The sequence below is a fragment of the Peromyscus maniculatus genome, chromosome 1 (genome assembly GCF_049852395.1).
Source record: "Peromyscus maniculatus bairdii isolate BWxNUB_F1_BW_parent chromosome 1, HU_Pman_BW_mat_3.1, whole genome shotgun sequence".
Taxonomy (NCBI): Eukaryota; Metazoa; Chordata; class Mammalia; order Rodentia; family Cricetidae; genus Peromyscus; species Peromyscus maniculatus.
In genome coordinates this window covers 115638759-115663652 of record NC_134852.1, presented here as the reverse complement: position 1 = coordinate 115663652, position 24894 = coordinate 115638759, and the positions used below count along the sequence as shown (strand labels likewise).

At 39.9% G+C, this 24894-nt stretch overlaps 2 protein-coding genes across 2 annotated transcripts; both read right to left on the bottom strand.

The window, feature by feature from the left end:
- Nucleotides 1-6904: 6904 nt before the first annotated feature.
- LOC102903969 (olfactory receptor 52E4) lies at nt 6905-7849 on the bottom strand. Its single transcript, XM_006991713.2, has one exon. The coding sequence runs from the start codon at nt 7841-7843 to the stop codon at nt 6905-6907; it is 939 nt and encodes a 312-aa protein (XP_006991775.1). The 5' UTR covers nt 7844-7849.
- A 9215-nt stretch (nt 7850-17064) lies between these two features.
- LOC102928971 (ubiquitin carboxyl-terminal hydrolase 17-like protein B) lies at nt 17065-18627 on the bottom strand. Its single transcript, XM_006991787.3, has one exon. The coding sequence runs from the start codon at nt 18625-18627 to the stop codon at nt 17065-17067; it is 1563 nt and encodes a 520-aa protein (XP_006991849.3).
- Between the last annotated feature and the right edge of the window lie 6267 nt (nt 18628-24894).

The window sequence follows — 24894 nt, the reverse complement described above, 5'->3', positions numbered from 1 at the left end:
TATCTATCTATATTATATGATACTGTGTACATGCTATATATTAATCAACAGTTTCAATAATTTTTAAAATATATAGCTTAGTGGTGACAATACTGATTCCATGGTTGGTGTAACACACAGGGATATTCTGAAAACTATAACATAGATTTGGAGTTTGTTTATTCAGCCCTGAATGTAGAATTTACTAACTGTAATCATCATTATTACTGAGATGATGAGGAAATGGAGAGATATATCCCAAGAATATTTTTTTTCACTGTCCATTTTCTGATTTTAAATTCTCATTATTTCTCATTTAATACAATTTGATCTTTATTAATATGTAGTACATTTCCAGTATCTAAGACATGAAAATACTGAATGAATTTTCCTTCATTTAAATTATTTTATCTTGTTTAACTACCATGGCATGTTTAATCTGTTTTTTAAATGTTCTACGTACTTATATTTTATCTGTATCTTGATGTATATTTTTCCTTATCTCTATACTTTGATGTTTTACATTTTATTGTTAATGGAATTTACTGACCAACATTACTAGTCTGAACTCTTATAGAACTGTCCTACTTGGACTTTCATTTTTATGTTTCCAACAATCTTTCATGCTTCCATCAAAGGCTTCTAGAAGGAACAAACACAAAACCAATGTACTAATTGGTTCCTAGTGGTAGGATGCAATTGTTAGTATCTTGAAATGTCTAAATTCTGCTAAGCATTTTCAAAGCTTAAAAAATAAAGGTCATATATCATGATAATATTAGTTGTATTAATGAGAGAGCTACAGAAAGAATATTGTTGATAGAAAAATTAAAGAACAGAGATAACTCATTTATAATGTCAGAAAAAAAAATAAAAATAAGGAGTGTCCAAAGTTGATGAGATAAAAAATTTAATGGGATTAGAAGTCTGGTAATATACAAACTTCAACACTTGGGAGGCTTATGCAAGAGGGTCATGAGTTTGAGATGCCTTTTACTATACATTAAGATACTGGTAGATCAATAGAGGCAGCTTAGAATCTCATATCAGATGTACAACTAAAGAAGTTCACATGTACAGGTCATATCACAAAAAATGCAAACAATATGAAAGGGTATGACAGTATTTCTCCTCCTAAATCTGTTAGTCCTTTAGAAATGGTCTCCAAGGAGAATTACCTGTATGAACACTAGTGCATAGAGATTAGAACAGCAATGATAAACATCATCAAAAATTTAAAGCATTTAAAGAAGACAGAAACAGCTCAATGAACATAGAGAAAAGCAGTAAATATCTAATTGATGTACAAGAAAACAAAAACAAACATTGAACAAACTAATGAAGACAACTGAGGATTTGAAAACTAAACTCAGTAAATGGAAATACTGAAGAAAACTCTCGTTGAAATGAAGATGGTATTGAAAAACTCAATAAACTAATTAGAAAACTCAGAGGAAAGTCTTTTAAATAAATGGATCAAGGAGAAGATGGAATATCAGAACTTGAAGATAACATAGAGGAATTGAACTGCCACAGAAAAGAATGTGAAAAATTTGAAAAAAGCACACAAAAGAAACACGCAAGAACTGCGGGGCATTGTGAAAAGACCAAAGCTTTGAATCATAACATAGATGAAGGAGAATAATTCTAGGTAAACAACATAGACCAGATCTTCAACAGGATCATAGAAAACTTCCCCAAATTAAGGAAACATAAATCTGTACAGATACAAGAAGCACACAGAGCCCCAAATAGACAAGACCAGAAAAGAAACTTCTCATGCATGTCATACTTAAAACACCAAGTATACAAAACAAAGAAAGAATATTGAACGCAGCAAAAGAAACACACACACACACACACACACACACACACACACATGCACTTGTCACAAATAGAGGAAAATCCACCAGAATGATAGTTGATTTTTTAGTGGAAAATTTAAAATGTTAAAAGAGCCTGGAGCAAGGTACTTCAAATTCTAAAAGACTACTGGTGGTAACCTAGTTTACTGTACCAGCAAAACTTTCTGTGATATAAACAGCCTACCAAAACCGCAAAAGCAAAATGAACAAACCAAAAACCCAACAAGTAGATAAAGAACAAAATAAAAAGTGCATTTTGGAAAAATAAAAGAAGTAGAAGTTCATGTTTAAGCTTAGCTTTATATCATTGTGGTTTCTTGTGACTTTAAATCCCAATTTTCATTGCAATGCAATTTTCAATTCAATGACTATTCTTTTTAAACTTCGGGGTGTTTTTCTTGGTATATGAATTGTGTTTTCTAAAATATTAGCTCTGGAGAGTTGTGCATTTTAGTTAAAGTTTTAAAGTAATTTGGTGTGTTTAAAGTAACTTTGAATTTGCCACTAACATCACTTATTCTCCTATTTTTCCATGAAATTACTTTCTCCTGCCACCATGACTAACTGGTCATTTGGCCTCATCTAAACAGACAAACAGAAATGTATAAGAAGGAAAAGACACCATCTATGCCAGCTGACCTGTTTCCATGGATATTTCCCTTATGTATATAATATACCATTCTTTATCCATGTGCTCCTGATTGCACACACACTCCTGCACGTGTTGAAACTGGTTTGTTTTCTTGTCACTGTGGGTGCTGATGTCTGACTTTTAGCAATGACTCTGAGTTATTTACAAACTGACCCCTCACTATAAACTTGGTATCTATCTACAGAGTCCTGATCCACCCACTGGAGCTCAGTTACTCTATGGAGGCCCTTCCATCAGAATTACTGGAACTTACCCACCTCTGTCCAACATCTGAGAAATCATTTGTGAAGAACTGGATGCCATAGACTGTAACCTGTGTGAGACCAAGTTCTCAATAGCCAGAGGCAAGGAATTAAACAAGACCTCTAGTCCTTTGGGGACAGCCTCCTCCAAATGAGCTATATTTGAGGACCTGGACACGGAACAGAAAATTCCGCTTGTGGTTACCAATGACCAGTTATCTGTACATCACCTAGAGAATACTCCCCCTTGAACATGCCCCAGGAGGCGAGCTACTCAGAGGCATAATGGCTTCACACTAACACTTTAAATCTCTATGGTGGTAGGTGAAGTCACTTTTGGTAGAGAAGCAGTAAAGGCAGGAAAAGAGCAGTACTGTAGGAAACCCCAGTATTTCCTCAAAGTCTTCTCTGAAACGTATGTAAATTAATAAGTAGTAGAGAAAGATGATGCTAATTCATTTCCAAACCTTGATACACACACACATACATACATATACTATATATACATATATATACATACATATACTATATATAGTATATATTATATATATAGTATATACTATATATAGTATATGTATATATAGTATATATGTATATACAGTATATGTATGTATATATATACACCTATATATATACATACTTTTTGTGAGCATTTGGTGCCCTTAATTCTATATATTAATTAATAAAATAAAAAATAAATATAACGAGACATTATGTAAAAGAAGAAGTATAGTTTAAGGACATGATTTTTATTATCATTTTATCATATTTGCTCTTTGAAAATTTCACACATGTATGTAGTGCATTCTGTTCCTCATCGCCTACCCTTTCTTATCTTTCTCCCACCCCTGTCAAATCCCTCTTTTTCCCTACAGGGAGGGAGAGACAGATAGATCTTTGAGTTTGAGACTAGCTTGGTGTATAAAGTGAGTTCCAGGACAGCCAGGACTACACAGAGACACCCTGTCTTGAAAAATCATAACCAAACCAAAATAAAAATAAAAACAAACAAACAAACAAACAAAAAGGAAAAGAAAAAATCAACAGCAAAATCTTATTCCAAGCATTCCAGTAATGTTTTTTTTTTTTTTTTGTGTGTGTGTGTGTGTGTATCTAGATGTGCTATAATTACTTGGTTTGCATGAGATGCTTAAAAGGCCAAAGCTAGTGAGGGTTCTTTTTTTCTTGTCTATGAAACTACTATTATTTATCTATATATTTATTTATTTATTGTCCTGTTTGATGAATGTATGAAACAAAGCCCAGCAGAAAACTGAAGTTTTGTTTCGATTAGCTATGTTTTAACAAAAAAAGTTCATTGGCAAATAAATAATAGCCATAATTATTAATTTTGAACACCTTGGGTTTGTTTGTTTGTTTGTTTGTTTGTTTGTTTGTTTGTTTTTGAGACAGGGTTTCTCTGTGTAGCTTTGCACCTTTCCTGGAACTCACTTGGTAGCCCAGGCTGGCCTCAAACTCACAGATATCCGCTTGGCTCTGCCTCCCGAGTGCTAGGATTAAAGGTGTGCGCCACCACTGCCCGGCTTGAACACCTTGTTTTTGGAGTTAATAATTTGGAGTCAGACAATTTAACTTTAAATATACTTCCTATAATTCAATAACCAAAAGCCCTTCTCACATCTCTGAGCCTTTTCATTTTTCTTATAGATTTTTCATGGCTGACAAAAATGACAATATACTCCACATGGCTTTTCTCAGCATGAAGTGAGTTAATGCATACAGGTAGAGTAATAGTCTTTCATGGGCGACCCAAACCATTATTAAAATGTAAATTACTCTCCTTACTTATTTGAAATAGAATTTGCTCATATTCAATAACTAATGGAACAGAAATTATATAAGTAATTGAGTAGAAAAAAACACAGTTATATTTCTTCACTTGGTAGGTAGCTCATGAAACGGTTACTAGTTTATTTTATCAAGATATGTATTTCCTTTGACCAGTAGATGTCAGCAGTATGAATATGCCAAGGCAAAGATCCTAGATGCAATCTCTTTTTACAGAGCTCATGTTATAGGTTAGATAATACAATAATTTGGTTCTCTATAAATATAAGTTAAATCAACAAAAAATTGTTTGCCATTTGAACTGTATGGATATTTAATGATCAAATCAACTATACTTTTGCAGAAGTAGCAAAAGATCCTTAAGCTATCATCTTACTCCCAATATTACAGTATATTTTAGATACATATTTATTTGCATAGCTGCAAGTTTGATAACATCTGTTCAGAGATCCTTGATTTTTTTAAGACAAAAAGTATAGGTCAGAAGGTTGGTGAGTTTTTTAAAATGGCAGACACAGTTTAATAACAAATTGTCAAGTTACAGAGATACGGTGTTCATTTTTATGCATCTGACTAGAGCATGCTAATTGACCATAGTAGTAGGTTTCATTTCATAAATGCATATAACACATTGCTAACATTTATCCCTGAATTACCCTCATATAGCTCCTCTTGTCCTATCCCCTTTCCCCTTATAATCCTCCTTCTATCTTCATGATGACCACCCTCCATATTTCACATGTGAGAAAATACTTAATGCTTGTCTTTCTGAAACTCACATTATGCAAGTTAATTATTTCTGATAAAAATAATGTGTCTGAGTGATCTTCCTTCTCTTGCTACATGAAAATCATACTAAAGATGGGTCCATTTGATACACTTTGTGGACACAAGTATCTGTGTTTATTTAGACCTCATTCATTTTATTTGTCAGACTAAGCTGATATACCAGGTTTCAATGCATTTTAATTTTTCCACTGTTAATTTGTAGTAAATAACTTCCAGGTGCATAAGGCAGAGGCTGTAAAATTCAAGCACGATTCATGCACACGAACCAGGAAATTCTGCAGGTCACTACACCAGGCAGGAATGGAGCTAAGCTGGTGTTATTCAATACAAGAGCTGCCCGGGCTCACAGAGATGAGTAGGTGCTGTTCCTTTAATGTTTTCTTGGCTTTATCTACCCATATTTCCCAATCATCTAATAATTTGAGTAGTTTTGTATTGACATGTAGACCTAGACAACATTTCTGAAACACAAGACATACAGGGCACTTCTGCTGATTTTAAGCAAGAATTCTATGACCAGTCATGAACTTCACTTCAATGGCTATTTGACCTATTTTAAACAAAACTTCATTCTTCACCCATATCAGGAATTTCACAATATGAAAAATTATTTGAAGCCCATAGCATTAAGAAATTTTGCTGAGATTTTTTTTTTGGCTTATGCCATAGAATTGACCTTATTTCCTCCTCTAAATTTTATGAAGCCCTATATACATGAAGGCAAATGATGCATAGAATCAGGTTGGATTTGGACACAAAACACAATTACTCACATCAAAGTTGAAAAAGAGCATCACATTAATGTTCATAAGGTAGTCTGTCAGATCCTTTAAGAAACTAAAACCCAATTTATTAGAGAAAAAATAGGGAGCAAGGAGAAGGAATGAGAACAGAGACGGGAGTAGTAATGACTGTAAGGATAAGACATAGAAAACTTACCCAAAGTGAGTCAATATTTTAGAGATGAAGGAAAAGTCTGGGCTTATTGTAAAGAATAGAATGATATGAGGCAGTTCAAACACCAGTAAGTACTAAGTCAAGAACTAAACTTTGCATCTATAAAACATTGTTAGGTTACACTGTCCTTCATTTTTCAAACTTACCTAAAGAGATGTGTGGAGAAATGGAAAGGCTGATCATTCTTGAAAGTGATTCTATTCAAAGGTGATTGTCACCTTCAATGTCATCTCTATGACTTTCTAAACTTTGTCTAGATATGTGGAGGGAGGTGGGGAGACTGGACAGAATTGTAGATTTTCTTAGCTATCAATACTAAAGCATTTCTAATCAAAATGCAAGGCATGGCAATCACATATAAAATTTTAAAGACTCTCAAGAGAACTCAGATTATTATACCTTGAGCCATATGTGGATATGTTTATCCAAACTTTACATAGAATTATTCTTTTTTTTTTTGATTTTTCGAGACAGGGTTTCTCTGTGTAGCTTTGTGCCTTTCCTGGAACTCACTTGGTAGCCCAGGCTGGCCTCGAACTCACAGAGATCCACCTGCCTCTGCCTCCCGAGTGCTGGGATTAAAGGCGTGCGCCACCACCGCCCGGCTAGAATTATTCTTTTTGTAAAAATATTTTTATTATTTTCTCTCGAATCTGCTTAGTCCTGACTCCATAAATTACAGGGTTAAGAGCAGGTGGGACAATTACATATAGATTAGCTAAAAGAATATGAATGTAGTGGGGAATGTTTTGGCCAAAGCGGTGTGTCAGAAAAGAAAATAAGGCTGGTGTGTAGAAACACAGCATGACACAGACATGGGAACCACAAGTGTTGAGAGCCTTTAATCGGGCATCTTGAGATGGAAACTGGAAAACAGCTCTAAGGATAAGCACATAGGAACAGGCAATCAGAATCATGTCCACAAGGATATGAGATATCACCACAAGCCCATAAATGATGTTGATCTTAATGGGTGAACAGGCTAATCGGGCAAGACCCATGTGCTCACAGTATGTATGAGGCATAACGTGGTGCCCACAGAAGGGCAGTCTCAAAATGAGAAACACAAATGGAGTCACAAGAATTAAATTTCTTCCAATAACAACTGAAAGGAGAAGGCTGATGGTTTTGTTGGTGAGGATCATGGTGTACTGAAGAGGATTGCAGATGGCAACAAAGCGGTCATAAGCCATGACCACCAGCAAAACGGTTTCCATGCCTGTAAACATGTGGATAAAGAACATCTGAGCAAGGCAGCCTCCAAAACTGATCTCCTGGAGATTGAACCAGAAGATGCCCAACATTTTGGGGATGGTGGATGTGGATAGACATAGATCAATCATAGACAATGTGGCCAGAAAGTAGAACATGGGCTGATGGAGGCTGTGTTCAGTCTTGATCACAAAGAGAATGGTGATGTTTCCTACAAGGGAAGTCAGATACACAAGACAGAAAGGGAAAGCAATCCATATATGAAAAACTTCCAGACCTGGAATACCCAGAAGGATAAAGAAGGAAGGATGGAAATGAGTGCTGTTGACAGAAGGCATTCTCCTAGCAAGTGTCTGAGAATTCTTGTCAAGGGACGCTATTCTTTCATTAAGCGCTTCCATTACCAAAGTCCTGGGAGATGGGAAAACATCCATTAGTATGTTGAATAAAATGGTATAAGTACTTACAAAGATAAGACATCCTTGTCAAGAGTAATTGAGCAATTTGCTCAACATACATATTACTTCTGAGACCTATTGCAGCCAATATTACTTGCTTTTTTCTAATTTATGAGGTCTCTGAAAAAACTGGAATATTCCATCTTGTGGTATATACTCACTTTTTTTTGGTGTTCGTTTTCACTCATTACTTTGTGTACATTTACCATGCCATGTCCAATGTTCCTCAAAGTGTGGTCTGCTATTAAAAAGCCATAAATTCTATGAGATGCATTATACTTTCATTAGTGTTTTGATTTCTTATAAATCTTAAAATCTTATAAATTATAAAAATCTTATAAATCTTATAAATTTGTTCATTGGTTCAGTATAGTCAATACAGCATAATTTAGCCCAACGAGATATTCTGTCTTAGAATTTTCCCCATTCTAACTCTATTGCTCTGAGTAGCCTGTTTACTCTATGACAACATCACTACTTTTTTAGTACTTTTTTTGGGGGGGCTGTGTTATTTTCAAAAACATTTCCAGCTTCCGTAGTTACTTGACAATACTCACATATCTGACTTAGATAGAGTTTCAAATGCTGTGATAAAACACCATGACTAAAAGCAACCAAAGGAGGAAGGTTTTATTCGAATTTAAAAACTCTCAGTTCTTACGCTGTCACTGAAAGAATTTAGGGAAGGAACTCAAGGCAGGAATCTGGAGGCAGGAACTGAAGTAAAGGCCATGGGGGAATGCTGCTTACTGGCTTGTGCCTCATGGTTTGCTCTGCCTCCTTTCTTATATAGTCCAGGGCTACCTGCCCAGGAGTGGCATCACCTACAGTGAGCTAGGTCCTACCATATTAGTCATTAATCAGCAAAGTACCCCACAGACTTGCCTACAGGCCAATTCCATGTAGACATTTTCTCAATATGAATTTGAAAAAGAGCAAGAGATGATCAAAGGAAGGCTTGAGGGAAGAAAAGGAAAAGGGAATTATCTAATTATATTATAATCTCAAAAAATAAAAAAATAATTTAATAAGATTTCCTCTTCCCAGATAATCTAGGTTTATGTAAAGCTGACAAGAAGTATATCTTTCTGAAAATGCCTTCTTCTTATCAGATGAATAGTGTATACTTGTCTTATAATATATAAGGTAAATATTTTATAAATATAAAAGAATCCATAGAAGACCCTACAGAAGCTGAGAGAAAATTGATCATGCAGAAGGAAGAGGACAATGTTTGCCAGTGCTGAGGAGAAGATGACGGTCTGAGAAATTGGAAGCTATTTGTGGAATTTTACTAACATATAGTCAATACCATCTTCAGTGTTTGTTTTCAACAGGACACTTTACTGGCAAAGGTGAGTACCAGAGGAGTGAGAAAGGTGGGCCAGTCTTGCACAGAACCGTTTAGAGCCATCAAGACACCTACTTCTTTACAAATTTACCCAGAATGCTTGTTGCTGTTTTTCTGCTGGAGATGAGTGATACTTGAAGTGACACATGCAGCTAACAAGCTGGTCATTTTTGGAGGCCGTCTTTGTTTAGATGAGTTCACTGACAAAGATCTCAGTCCCATAACACCCTTTAAAACCTGAGTTTATGATAAGTAGGGCATTTTCCATTATAGCACCAACAATTGCTGTGGCCACTGATCTTGTGGTTTCTTTTTACTATATTGTTTCTTTCTCTTTGGCCTTTGCTGAACAATAAGTGGATTTGTTTAGACCTGAAACTACTGAGATTTTAAATGACTAAAAATGTTGTGCCATTCACTAGCTGAAGAACTTTGGCTAATTTTTCTACTTTGTAAATCGGGTTTTTCTTGTAAAATTGGGGGAGTAAATCCAACTAATGTTCTTTATTTCAGAATGAACAAGATTAATGCATGTGAGTTAAGCAGCTCATAAGGTAGCCAGAAAATAACACTGATGCTTCCTAGTGTTATGTTTTAATCCAAGATGCTAAGAAAAGACCATTATTTAAAATGAGGTCATTGTAGTCTAGAAGATGAATGGACTGTTACAGAAGAATGAAGGGCTGCTACCAGATGAGACATTTACACTTCTCTGGATATCCACTTATACTAACATAATCCAGTACTGCTTAGTTTGAAGAGAACCAGGCTCTGTTCTTAGCCTTACTCTTCTCACTTCAGTTTTCCTTAGCTTGGTCATATAAAAAAAATAAATAAAATAAAAAAATAAAAACAAAACAAAAAACTGAATGGCTGAAAAAGGAGGTTTATTCAGGCTTTTTCAAGACTAAGACATGAAGGGGCATGAGAGAGACAGGAGCAGACAATAGTGAAGATGAAACTGCCGGTGAAATTCTATCTGGATACTCAAATCAGTCACACCTCTACCCCAACCCTCATGTGAAGGTGATGTGCAAGCTTTTGTCTGTCGTAGAAGAAGCAGAGCAAACCTCGCTACTGGTTTTGCTACTGCGTGTCAGTTTTCTAGCTTTTGTGATTTTCATTTTTATTGAAGTATGTGTGTACCTGTCATTTTATAAGCAATAAAGGAATGCAGTTGTATTAGGGAGAGGTTTATAGGGGAAAGAAGGGAAGAGTAAGGGAGGGAGAGAGAGGAAGGAAAAAAGAGAAGGGCACAGAAGCAAAGTCTACAAAGTTTTCATGTATACCCCAATCCTTACCTTAGCCGTACCAGTCCCTCCAAGTTGCGTTTTGCTGTGCAGAGAATGGTTCTCAGGACAATCGTTAAGAAAAGGGAGGTTTCTACATATTTGACCTCTCTTCCTCCTTTCACCTGTCTCTTCTGTACCCTGCCTGAATTCTGATGTCTCTTAATCTTTTATTTCCCCATCCTTACATAGAGTTGAATAACCTTGTGGTCTAGGTTCTTAAAGATGGCCCTTTCAAACCTCTGGGCTTTTGGTCTCACTGATCCCATGGAGAGAAGCTCTAGTGAGTCTAGACACATCCCAGGATCCTTGAACATAGTTTTCAGAACCCTCTGTGTATAAACCTGTACCCAAGGGTCTTACATTCTATTCATCCCCGTGGCATAGTAGAAAAACACTGCCAGATATAATCTCTTAGCCAAGAGCAGATGTGGTATGGAAGATGAGGAAGGGAAATATGATGAGGGAAGATGTGAATGAGTGGGTCTCCTGAGGGGAAAGGACAGCATTAAATTTATAGCAGTGACCTCTCCAAAGTATGACTTTCTCCAGCAACTCTTCTGTTTGGTTTTATTAAAAAGTATAAATGCTGGCTTAGTTTGGGCATGGCCATAGCCAAGGTTTAAAAAGATGAAGAGAGTAGGCTCTTGAAATACATTCATCTCTGTGGTAAAGTGTAGAGAACTACCGATAAACCCATCAGTGTCCTTCAACCAAGAAAGAGTCCCCATTCCAGCCTGTGTTCAAGAGATGGAGTCTCTAGGAAGGCACATGCTCCATTCTTTTGTTAGAGTATGGAAAAAAAATCCCATTTGGCCTAAGAAAACTTATTCTAATGTCTTCCTCGTGCAGGACACAGTAGTGTCTCCTAAGTGTCCCTTCCTGTGTGGTAGACGAGGCCTGATATTCCTCCCAGGACATACTATATGCTCTGATTTCCTGGCTGTAGGTACAAAAGGTCCAAGGGACAATGGGATATGTGAACCAGTTTTCATCTAATAAATTCAGACTCCTTTGAGTTGTTATCACTGAGAAAGTAATGACCTAAAAGAGATTTTGGTTTGTTCTGCTCTCACATTCATCCTTCTCTTTTGATTGACAAGCTGGTTACTTAGTCTCCTGTCTTTCCCTCACAGATTCCATGTTTGCTATTGTAACTACACCTATTTTTCATGTATTAAACCATACTCTATCCAATCTCTCCTTAATATTTCTTCCTATAACTCCCATTTTTCTCTATTGTAAACTATAAACTTCATATGATGAATCATAAAAACTACTGTTACCAATTGCCTTCATTAAATAACCAATAATCCTTTTGGTTGTAACTTGTGATTTTACACCACATATCTCTGTCTTTGGGGACTGACTATCTTTCATATAAAATCATCTTCACTCATTTCTACTTTCTTTCAATTCTTCCCCAGTGACAGTTCTCCCTAACAGTCATCTGTATCACCTCTCTGTTTTCTGTATTTTCATGCTACTATTACAGCATGCACACTTTCCTTTTCTTTTTTCCTTCTTTATTTTAATTTTTTTTATTTTTTTAATTTAATTTAATTTTACAATACTATTCAGTTCTATATAATAGCCACAGATTCCCTTGTTCTCTCCCTTCCTGCCCCCATCCCCTTCCCCCCCAAGCCCACTCCCCATTCCCACCTCCTCCAGATCAAGGCCTCCCCCGAGTCCTGAGATCGACCTGATAGACTCAGTCCAGGCAGGTCCAGTCCCCTCCTCCCAGACCGAGCCAAGCGTCCCTGCATAAGTCCCAGGTTTCAAACAGCTAACTCATGCAACAAGCCCAGGACCTGGTACCACTGCCTAGATGCCTCCCAAACAGATCAAGCCAATCAACTGTCTCACCTATTCAGAGGGCCCGATCCAGTTGGGAGCCCCTCAGCCTTTGGTTCATAGTTCATGTGTTTCCATTCGTTTGGCTATTTGTCCCTGTGCTTTATCCAACCTTTGTTTCAACAATTCTCGCTCATATAAACCCTCCTCTTTCTCACTAATTAGACTCCCAGCGCTCCACCCAGGGCCTAGATGAGGATGTCTGCATCCAGATTCCTCAGTCCTTGGATGGGGTTTCTGGCACAACTATTAGGGTGTTTGGCCATCCCATCACCAGAGTAGGTCAGTCCCGGCTGTCTCTCGGCCATTGCCAGCAGTCTTTTGTGGGGGTATCTTTGTGGATTTCTGGGGCCTCTTTAGCACTTTGTTTCTTCCTTTTCTCATGTGGTCTTCATTTGCCATGGTCTCCTATTCCTTGTTCTCCCTCTCTGTTCTTGATCCAGGTGGGATCTCCCACTCTCTTTCCCTCGACCCTCACCCTTCATTGCTCCCACTCATGTCCAGGCTGTTCATGTAGATCTCATCCATTTCTCCTTCATTGGGTGATCTCCGTGTCTTTCTTGGGGTCCTGTTTTCCAGATAGCCTCACTGGTGATGTGAGTAGCAGTCCAGTCATCCTTGTTCCACATCTAGTATCCTCTTATGCATGAGTACATACCATGTTTGTCTTTCTGAGTCTGGGTTACCTCACTCAGGATGCACACTTTCCTTTTCATTCATTGATGGTTGCCTGCCATTCTAACTCTCTTTGTGTGCGGATATTAAGGTAACATTTCATTACACTCTACTCCTCAGTTCACACAGCACAGAGTCTTGGATGGAGGAAATGTTCAGATATTGCTGGGTTATATAAGCCCCAAAATTTTAAAGTTCTGTGAGGAGCCCAATGCTGTATGATCTTATATCTCTCTTATATATGATTTATAACTTATAAAAACTATTAGAGTGTCTTCTGGCAGGTTATCATGAACAACATTATTATCTTCACTTGAAACCATTATTGATGTTTTTTTTTATTTTCCTTTTGAGATAGAAACCTGTTCTTTTTTTCTTTTTTTTACTATTATTATTTATTTTACAATACTATTCAGTTCCACATAATAACCACAGATTCCCTTGCTCTATCCCCCCCTGCCCCCCTCCCCTTCCCCCCAGCACACCCCCCATTCCCACCTCCTCCAGATCAAGGCCACCCCCAAGGACTGGGATCGACCCGACAGACTCAGTCCAGGCAGGTCCAGTCCCCTCCTCCCAGATTGAGCCAAGTGTCCCTGCATAAGTCCCAGGTTTCAAACAGCTAGCTCATGCAACGAGCCCAGGATCTGGCACCATTGCCTAGATGCCTCCCAAACAGATCACGTCAATCAACTATCTCACCTATTCAGAGGGCCCGATCCAGTTGGGGGCCCCTCAGCCTTTGGTTCATAGTTCATGTGTTTCCATTCATTTGGTTATCTGTCCCTGTGCTTTATCCATCCCTGGTTTCAACAATTCTCACTCATATAAACCCTCCTCTTTCTCACTAATTAGACTCCCAATGCTCCACCCGGGGCCTAGCCATGGATGTCTGCATCCAGATTCCTCAGTCCTTGGATGGGGTTTCTGGCACAACCATTAGGGTGTTTGGCCATCCCATAACCAAAGTAGGTCAGTCTCGGCTGTCTCTCGACCACTGCCAGCAGTCCTTTGTGGGGGTATCCCCGTGGATTTCTGTGGGCCTCTTCAGCTCTTTGCTTCTTCCTTTTCTCATGTGGTCTTCATTTACCATGGTCTCCTATTCCTTGTTCTCCCTCTGTGTTCTTGATCCAGCTAGGATCTCCCGCTGTCTTTCCCTCGACCCTCGCCCTTCATTGCTCCCACTCATGTCCAGGCTGTTCATGTAGATCTCATCCATTTCTCTGTGTCTTTCTTGGGGTCCTGTTTTCCAGGTAGCCTCACATGATGTGAGTAGCAGTCCAGTCATCCTTGTTCCACATCTAGCATCTTCCTATGAGTGAGTACATACCATATTTGTCTGAGTCTGGGTTACCTCACTCAGGATGATTTTTTTCTAGATCCATCCATTTGCCTGCAAACCTCATGATGCCATTGTTTTTCTCTGCTGAGTAGTATTCCATTGTGTATATGTGCCACAAATTATTTATCCATTTTTCAGTTAGAGGGCATCTAGGTTGTAGAGACCTGTTCTTAAAGACACAGTTCCTGCAAAGATTTTAGGGATTGGGTGTATTTTTACACTGTAACTCCTCAAACAAAAAAGCCTAAGCCAGAGTATACTCGTTCATATCCATTGATGTCTTGAATGGTATCCACCCTCATCCCTAAAAGTCTAACATATACCTTGATGCTCATGTCATAATATGGTCAATGACTCTAATTTCTTGAAGACTTTGGAGTTTGCAACAATTTTACTTTTTTGTGATTTTTTTTTTTGAGATAGGGTTTCTCGGTGTAGCCTTGGCTGTCTTAGAACTAGCTGGCATCAAACTCACAGAGATTGGCCTGCCTCTGCTTCTTGAGTGCTGAGATTAAAGGCATGTGCCACCACCACTTGACCAATTTTACTTTTAAAATATTTACCAATGTGTCTTTTGTTGTTTCTTCTCTTAAAATATGCTGAATATTTTATTCATGTTATGGCTTGTGTTTCCTGTGGAGAATTATCCACAGTAGCTATACTTTCTGGGATTAAAGGCTCACATTCTGGGATTAAAGGTGTGAGTCACCATGCCTGGCTGTTTCCAAAGTGGCCTTAAACTCACAGAGATCCAGAGGGATTTCTACCTCTGGAATGCTAGGATTAAAGGCGTGTGCTACCACTACCTATCCTCCATGTTTAATATTGTGGCTGTTCTTTTCTCTGACCCCAGATGAGTTTACTAGCATGCACAATATTTTGGGGAACACAATACTTTGGGGAACACTATACTTTCCTTTAAGATAAATCACAGTTTAGCTAGATGGTTAAAGACAGTCTTACCCACAATACCTTATGATTCAAAACTGAGAGCTAACTTCCATTCTCTTCCTTGTAGCTTCTTATCCTTCAACAAGCCAACTGGACCTGCTCATCATGGTGCCCTGTTTTCAAGTGCTACTGTAATAAGTCTTAATTTACAATATCTCTTTAAGCCTCTGTTTGTATCACATTTACTAATTTCATAAGAAGTTACATCCAAACTCAGAAGGTTCTTTCTTTTTTTCTATTTTTTTGTTTTGTTTTGTTTTGTTTTGTTTTTCAAGACAGGTTTCTCTGTGTAGCTTTGTACCTTTCCTGGATCTCACTCTGTAGACCAGGCTGCCCTCGAACTCACAAAGATCCGCCTGCCTCTGCCTCCAGAGTGCTGGGATTAAAGGCGTGTGCCACCACCACCCGGCTCTATTTTTTACTTTCATTCTTATTCTCTGTGTAGACTTGGCTGTCCTAAAACTAGCTCTGTAGATCAGGCTGGCCTGAAACTCAGATATCTGCCTGACTCTTGAGAGTGGGATAAAGCTGTGTGCCACCAAACATCTCTAACCAAGACTTTCAAACAAGGTTTGATAAAGGAATCACACTTGAGATCTAGATGTCTTGCCCTGGTCCATCAAGCAGGTACTCTGAGCTATACAATCCTATCGCCCACACCAGACAGGGTGCTACTTTCAGGAGCTTGGCTGAAACCATACAGAGACGATACTGCTTCACAGTCTCTTTTGTTAGGTCCAGTCAAGGTCACTTGATCAAAGACATTATGTGACCTCTAAGGAGATTGTAGTTTGCGTTTAGAATGTCCACACAGAAGAAAAATGACCTTGAACCTACATTCTGTTTCTTTAGTGTATATGAGGAAAAGGGGACCAAGCCTTTCACAACCTTACCATGCTTATTAATATAGTAGTTATACACTCAACAAAATCACTAATTACTACTACTACTAATTTTATGGAGCCCTCTGTTATCTAACTGATGTGCAGGTGTTTGATTCACCCATCTAATGCAATCATGTTGACACAGTCACACTAGATTTCATCCCCTTTGGAAGCAATGGAACCCGATACCTGTTTTTCCATCCCTACGCTGAGTAGATACTTCCAAGAATATTTCCATACTGATTTGAGTTCATGCCAAAAAGAAAAGATCAACAAAGAGTGTGAAGTTCCAGAATTTTATTGGTCCAAAGTATTGCTGCTCAAGCACAATAAATAAAATGTCCCCACAGTGTGTTCTACAAAGAAAAGCGAAAAGAAAGATTTCACAGGAAACAGCTATGGAAGGCTGTTTTGCCCACAGCTTGCTGGCTGAATACAAATCCTGTAGCAAAAACCTGTGGGAGGAGAGTTGCCTCTGCAATGATCAGATTCCATGAGTTCCAGCAGAGGCCCCTGCAGAACTCCCCTAGGAAACTAGACGTTTTGTGGGGTTTAACTCATCCTAGGACCCTGGAGAGTTTTTTCCACATTCAAAACAGTCATTCTTAGGGACTCGCCAAGGCCAGACGAGGGCACAGAAGAAGGGTGAGACAGTCTGTCCTTCCTGGGACACAGGTCCGAATTTTCTGCTCCAAGGGCTTCTTCCAATCAGATATGTCCACAGGACACAGGCTCAGTAATTGCAGTGAGCCCTAACACACAGGTAGAGGCCTCCACTTCTTCTTCTTGCCTCTTGATGTTCCTCCCTGACTGCAGAGCTGTCCAGTGTTCATGGCTCCCTGAGCAGGCAGGAACCTGGCAGAATTGTGATGTGGGTAATTCTCCTTGTCAGGATCTTTCCAGTCCCAGTGTCCGGTGTATCTGGGCTGGTGAATCACAACTGCATTGGCTGGCAGAGTGGGTTCAACTCTTCTGAGGTTCAGCACAGGTTTTAGCCGGTTCTGTTCCTGAAGCACTTTCCACTCCTGTAAGGACATTTCTTTGGTTGCTGTATTCTCCTTGTGTTCTTCTGGTTCTGCAGCTCCCACCCAAGATCCTCTGTTGAGCTTTCTGTTCTGCCATTGCCCAACCTGAGCCTTGCTGACTGTGCCTACTGGCCCCTTGACACTGCCCTTGTTTAGTTCAGTCTCCCGGACGTAGAAGAGCACATATGCAGGCTCACTCAGGACAGAAGTCACATCCCACCTCTCAACCTTAGAATCATCCATCTTATACCACTTGCCACTGCCAGCTCTGACATAACAGAAGTAATGTCCACAGTGACAAGTCATACCAGCATGGACCATCACAGCATAAAGGGCATACACCAGCGGTCCTCCCTCAGGCTGAGACATGTATGGACGCAGGTCAAGGGACTCAGGGTAACTTACGTGCCTGTTCACTTTGCCACCCGTGAAGTCTGAGAAACGATTCAATACCAGCAGGACAACCTTCGAGGCAGTTTCAATTGTCAGGGTCTTTGAAGCTGGCATCTTCTCCTGGCAATGGTCACAGTGGTAGGCATTTTCCCCACACAGCTCTTCAGGCTTCACAAAATTCTCCAAGGCTTCGTTCACACTCTGAGCTGCGTTGATATCCAGGGAGATGTCCAGAAAGGGATTAACAGAATCTGAGGTGCCCTGGCAGCTGAGACACTTGATTTGAGATCTGCATGAGCCTCCAAATATCTCATGGATCAGGCTGCTGTCTTCAGAGGGGCCTTCTGAGTGCTTGCTCCCTCGAAGGCAGGATTCATGCATGGCGTTCAAGGTGAACATCAGAAACTCATGGGCATCTTCCTGCTTGTCCTTGTGGAAAGTGGCAGTCAGCTTCTTCGGGGGCTGCATGACATCCCTGGAGTGGAGGAGACTCTGGGTCACATGAGTTTCCATGGCGCACATGGTGCAGTCTTCCTGGTGACAACAGCTCCGAGAGTGCTCCTGGGAGAGCATGTAGTTGGCAAGAGGTGGTGTGTGTGTCAGACACTGCAGCGTTGCGTTGAGGTAGCAGGTGTTGCCCGTGTTCAGGAGACCTGCACCCACACCTTCGGGCCTCTCCCAACTCACACTGTGCTCATTCCTGGCGGCCAGCTTGGCTGCATCCTGAGTTTCATCCTGATACACGTCTGGGGTGGCAGGAGTTGATTCATTTGAACCTGCTGAAGGATAAAAACACAAAGAGACTTCTTCAGGGTCTACAGTGTCGAATGAGGACCTGCATGCTGTAAAGGTCTTACAGTGAGATTCACCTTCTGAGAGCCGCAGAGCTGCCTCCATGTCTCCAGACACCAACTCTGAACACCTTGCGGGAGTCTTCTCAGCGAGTAGAAGGATGCTTTTCCCTTCTAAGAAGCACTACAAGTGAGGACTGCATCCAAAATATGATCCTTTTATACTCCAGTTCTGTGGCCACACCCATAATCCCTGCTGGGACAGCCAATCCCCTTCAAGCCTCTAATGGCCTAGTGCAATTTAGGGTGTGGCTTATGCAAAGCAGCACTGGAATCTGATCTCTGGTTTCCACTTCCCTGGAATCAGGTCCTTTGCCCAAGGTGTCTTATGCTTGGGTTTTCCTTGTAACAAAATTAAAAAACCTTATCAGATAAAGAAAGAATGCGTAGACCTGCCATACAAAAGTCCCCTTCATGTTGTTCATCCCACCGAAAAGAATTAAAACCTGCCAACCTGAATTGTTTTGGTTTGAAGGAAGCAGGATTTACTTCTGTGTACAGTAAAACAGGTTCAGGGGCAATTCTAACCCGCCACCCCCAACCCTAGCCCCAATGTGGGGCTCAGGAGATCAGTAGCAAGTTCACTCTCTGTGGTATTGTATTGCCCCAAATATTGTGCATGCTAATAAACATATCTGGGGTCAGAGACAGAGCAGCCACAATATTAAGCATAAAGGATAGGCAGTAGTAGCACACGCCTTTAATCCTAGCATTCCAGATGCAGAAATCCTTGTGTTCAAGGATACAGACAGGCATGGTGACTCATCACGCCTTTAATCCCAGAAAGCAAGCATTTAATCCCAGGGAGTGGCATGAGGACCAGAAACTAGAAGCATTTGGCCTGGTTAAGCATTTTGGCTGGTTAAGCATTTTGGCTGGTTAAGCATTTGCTGGTTAAGCATTCAGGCTTTTGAGCAGCAATTCAGCTGAGATTCATTCTGGATGAGGACTCAGAGGCTTCCAGTCTGAGGAAACAGGACCAGCTGAGGACCTGGTGAGGTGAGATAGCTGTGGCTTGTTCTGTCTCTCTGACCATCCAGCATTTCACCCCAATACCTGGCCTGGATTTGTTTTATTAATAAGAATTTTTAAGATTCATGCTACAACTCTCAGCTCCTTTTAGAGGGCAAAATCTGGGAGTCTGTAGAAGGAATTTTGTCAACATAGGAACTTGCCAAGTAAAATACCAAAAGTAATAGTGTTTTTGAGATTATTTGTAAGAAAATCTCCTAATTTGGGGCAGTGTAGTTCAAGGCACAGTCAGGTTGTGGACAAAGTTGAATTGCAGGAAGGGTCAAGGTATGGTCAGGTCAAATTCCAGAAAAATAGAAAATAAAGTTTTACAGCAAACCAAAATAAACTCATTTTTTCCTTGTAAGGCTTTGATCTTAAGATGGAGTCAGGCTGGTCCACCAATGTCCTAGGCTGGACTCAGGGGGATGGGGGAGGGCACTTGAGGAGAGGAAGGAAGGGGAAATTACTGTTGGGGTGTATTGTAGGAGAGAAGAATAAATAAAAGAAAGAAAGCAAACATGATTTAAGAGAAAAGTCATCATTCTCACACCAAAAACATTTCTCTCTCTTTTTTTTATTAATTCTTTTGGTATATCATATAATGATTTTTTATTATAATCACCTTCCCTACCAGAACTCCTCCTAGATCTTCCTCATTCTCTGTCCGTATCCAGCCTGGTCTCTTCATTATTTTAAACTCAAGGCCAATTTGTGCTGTCCAATTACTCTATGGTATGATGGAATCCAAAGGAGTGTAGTCAACCTGCTAGGGACCACACCCTTAAATAAAACTGATCCTCACTGTCCCACAAGCTAACAGTTGCCAACACATCCTTATTTAAATATAGGACTTCATACCCACTTCACCTCTCCATGCTGGAACATTGTCTGCTTGATGATGTTCAAGTCTTGTGCGTGCTATTACAATCGCTCTAAGTTTGTATGTACAACTTCCCTGTTGTGTCTCGAAAACACCATTCCTAAATGTTGCATTGAAAAGCAATGTTTCAGGGGCAAATCTCATTTGGTTTTCTGCACAGAAATGATGTAAATTGTTATTCATTTCATTCCGTGTCACTTGTATACACATTCTCTAATTATTTTCAGTTCTATGTCATGTACCATACATCTTCTGTAAATATTTTTTCTTTCTGTACCGTGTTTTTTTTTCTTATCAAGCTGCCTGCTTGTGTACAAGTTTCCTGCATTTTAATTAATGAAACTATTTATGCATGTATGAATTTGTATAAATATTGTGTAAGACAAGCCTCAGCAATTTCGGGGGTCTGAAGGATGGGATACCTGGAAGGCGCAGTAACGACTCAGAGACAGTGCTCATGCCAGCTGACAGGTCACTTCCGGCTTCTGCAATTGCTAAGTAGCTTCTTTGTTACAGCTTCTTCAATGTGGTGGTATTGTGTTCTCCAAAATATTGTGCACCCTAATAAACTTATCTGGGGTCAGACACAGAACAACCACTAGATACAAAGGCTAGAAAATGGTGGCACACACACACCTTTAATCCTAGCATTCCAGAGGTAGAAATCCCTCTAGATCTCTGTGAGTTCAAGGCCACATTGGAAACAGCCAGGCATGGTGACACACCCCTTTAATCCCAAGAAGTGAGCCTTTAATCCCAGGGTGTGATGGCAAAAACAGAAAGATATATAAGGCGTGAAGTTCAGGAACTAGAAGCTTTTAGCTGGTTAAGGTCTCAGGCTTTGGAGCAGCAGTTCAGCTGAGATTCATTCGGATATGAGGACTCAGAGGCTTCCAGTCGGAGGAAACAGGATCAGCTGAGGAACTGGCAAGGTGAGGTGGCTGTGGCTGGTTCTGCTTCTCTAATATTCCAGCATTCACCCCAATACCTGCTCCAGGTTTGATTTTATTAATAAGACAATTTAAGATTCCTGTTACATCTGGCACCCAACGTTCTTTGTATGAATTCACAAAAAAAGCTTTCCTGTTGAAAGACCCTAACCCTTCAGGCTTATACCTCCCAAGCCCCAGGAAATGAGAAACTAAAAATCCAGTTCCAAGGGCAAGCTGACTCAGCCATTGTTCAACCACCCCTGCCACAATGTAACAATGTAAAGAGATCTCTGTTAAGAGATGCACTCAACTGTGACTGGGATAGTTGCAGGTGTTCCAGGAAGGACCACTGTGACCTTTGTGTAAACTCCACTCCTGCCCTGACACCCCCCTTGAGGTTTCAGGAAGAATGTATATGCGGACGTGACTGTACCCACTCTGTGATCAGGCCATGAAATTATATGGGAATTGTAATCTTGTGGGGTTTGTGGGTTTTTCCTTTATAAGCACATCCTATGTGGTTACAGTAGGATGCGACTCTTGCTCTCAGGACAAGAGTTTGCCCATCTGTACAGATGCTTCAGTAAAAACCTCGTGCCGTTGCATCAACTGGACTGGAGTCTGGGTTCTTGGGGTGCCCACTTGAGACCCCCAGATTTTGGGGTCTAGCACCTGTGGCCTTGTGAGCCCCTGCTCAGACCTGAGCTACCCTCAGCCAGTTGTGGTGAAGCACACTGGTTGGATTTACTGAAGGAGGCAGAGGCAGGAGGATCCGAGTTTGAGGCCAACCTAGGAGAAGCTTTGGCCGGGGGGCCGAGCCACAAACAGTGGTGGGATCATGGAGGCAGTGGCTGCTGCTCCAAGTTGCTGGCTGCTTCTCATCATGTTGGTGACTGCGGTGATGCTGCTACCTGGGACAAAGGGTTTACTACTGCTTGTTCAGAGAAGAATTGCCAGGACCACCGTATTACAAGAAAGCATCAGCAAAAGTCAGTTTGGAAAAGTTTGGCAAGACAAATAGTGGAGAGAAATTGCTGTGAAGATATTTCTCTTCCAGGGAAAAACATTCATGGTTTCAAGAGACAGACATTTATCAGACTGTGATTACTCCAAACCACAGAGGAGGTACAAAAAAAAAAATCTGCAAGGAACCAGGACTACGCCAAACAAGTCTGAAATCTTCAAAAGCATGATGGAACCCCACAATGATGATTCCACATGGACTATGGTAAAGCTATTAAGCTGATTAAGACCATGGAAAGATCAACTTTGGACTACAAACTGCTCAGGACAATTTTGAGATGGCTACCTGGGATGATCCAGCCTAACAGACTACTTAAACAAGGACTTGAAATAAGCCCTGCACTTTCTCATTATGCAGTAACTGGACAAATGATATAGGACTTGACAATTAACCCCAAAATTTTTCTTTTCAGCATTCTCTAAAGATGTCTTCACCCCCAGAAAGCAGGAAGTAATTTTAAGAAAATTACGTCCACATTCCCAAGAGGTGGGGTAGGAGGTTTTTGGTCATTTGATGAGTTATGGATATTGTCATTGTTTACAATGGTTGGTTACAAGTTGTTAATTGTTAATGGTCAGAAAAAGGGGTAAGCAAAGGAGATTAGATTCAGAGGTTTTGTTTTAAAAAAAGGAAAATGAAAGAAGAGAATATAGATGGGGGTAGATCACTGACTCTACTCTGAGAAAAAAGATAAAGAAGTAATAGGATAAATGGGTAGATGATTGAATTTACTCTAAAAAGAAAAAGGGGAAGATATAAAAATGACAAAAGGTAGATTATTGAAACTTTTATAAAAAGAAAAAAGAGAGAATATGAATATGATAAGATAAAAAGGTCAATTTTTAAATCTACTTTTAAAAAGGAACTGCTTGTTTTAAATAGGATAAGTAATAAATTGTCTGAGTTTATCAAATGTTACTGGACTGGACATTGTTAATATATATAATGGAGTTTTTTGTCTGAATCTGTCAAATGTTAATGGACTAGACTGAAAGACCCTAACCCTTCAGGCTTACACTGCCCACCAAGCCCCAGGAAATGAGAAACTAAAAAACCAAGGGCCACCTGATTCAGCCATTATTCAATCTGTGACAATGTAATAATAGAAAGAGATTTATATTAAGAGATGTGCTCAACTGTGACTGGGAAAATTGAAAATGTTCCAGGAAGGACCACCATGACCTGTATGTAAACTCCACTCCCGCCCCGATACCCTTGAGGTTTCAAGAAAAATGTGCACACTGATGTAACTGTATCCCCCTCTGTGATCACTCTGTAACCAGACAATGAGGGTTGATGGTCCACAATCTCAGGTCCCCTGTTCTCCAATCTCTGCTGGCAGCATGTCAGGCATCTTATATGCCATCCCCTGCAAATATAACAGGATTACATATTATATACTTAGGATATTGTGGTGGTATTGTTTTCCCCAAAATATTGTGTACCTTAATAAACTTATCTGGGGTCAGAGAACAGAAAAGCCACTAGGTAGGCGGTGATAGCACACACCTTTAATCCTGGCATTCCAGAGATAGAAATCCCTCTGGATCTCTGTGAGTTCAAGGCCACATTGGAAATAGCCAAGCATGGTGACACGCCTTTAATCCCAGAAAGCCAGCCTTTAATCCCAGGGAGTGGTGGTAGAAAGTAGAAAGGTATATAAGGTGTGAAGACCAGAAACTAGAGGCATTTGGCTGGTTAAGCATTTGGCCTGGTTAAGCTTTCAGGCTTTGGAGCAACACAGTTCAGCTGAGACCCATTCCGGATGAGGACTCAGAGGCCTCCAGTCTGAGGAGACAAGACCAGCTGAGGATCCGGCAAGGTGAGATAGCTGTGGCTTATTCTGTCTCTCTGATCTACCAGCATGGACCCCAATAACTCGCCTCGGGTTTGATTTTATTAATAAAAACTTTTAAGATTCCTGCTACAGGATATAGATCCTAAAGTGCTGTTCTTCAAGATTATCTGGTCTATTATGTTTGTGGTTTAGATGTGATATGTATCTGACCTCTTGACCCTTAACTGGTGACACTGTTCAGAAAGGTTGTACAATCTTTAGATGGTAGATTCTCGCTGAAGGAAGTATTTTGTAGGGTGCAGACCTTGAATTTTATAGTCAAACCCTACTGTTTGTTCTCTGACTCCTTACTACTGAGACAATGTGACCAGCCAGCTTCCAGCTCCTGTCCCCATGCCTTTTCCTCTATGATGGACCTATTTTGCTGGAGGTACAAACCCAAATAAACACTTCCTTTTTTAAGTTGGCTAGTCATGTGTTTTGTTGCAGCAATGTACAAAGTAACTAATACAATTACCCTTTAAACATGTGTATTCCAATTTGAAAAGAACAAATGGACAAATGATGACAAAGGAATATGCACAATGAATCATACGGAAATAAGTTAATGGGAAGTGTAAAAATAATACATACTTAGGAAGTTATTTCCCATAAATGCTCATATG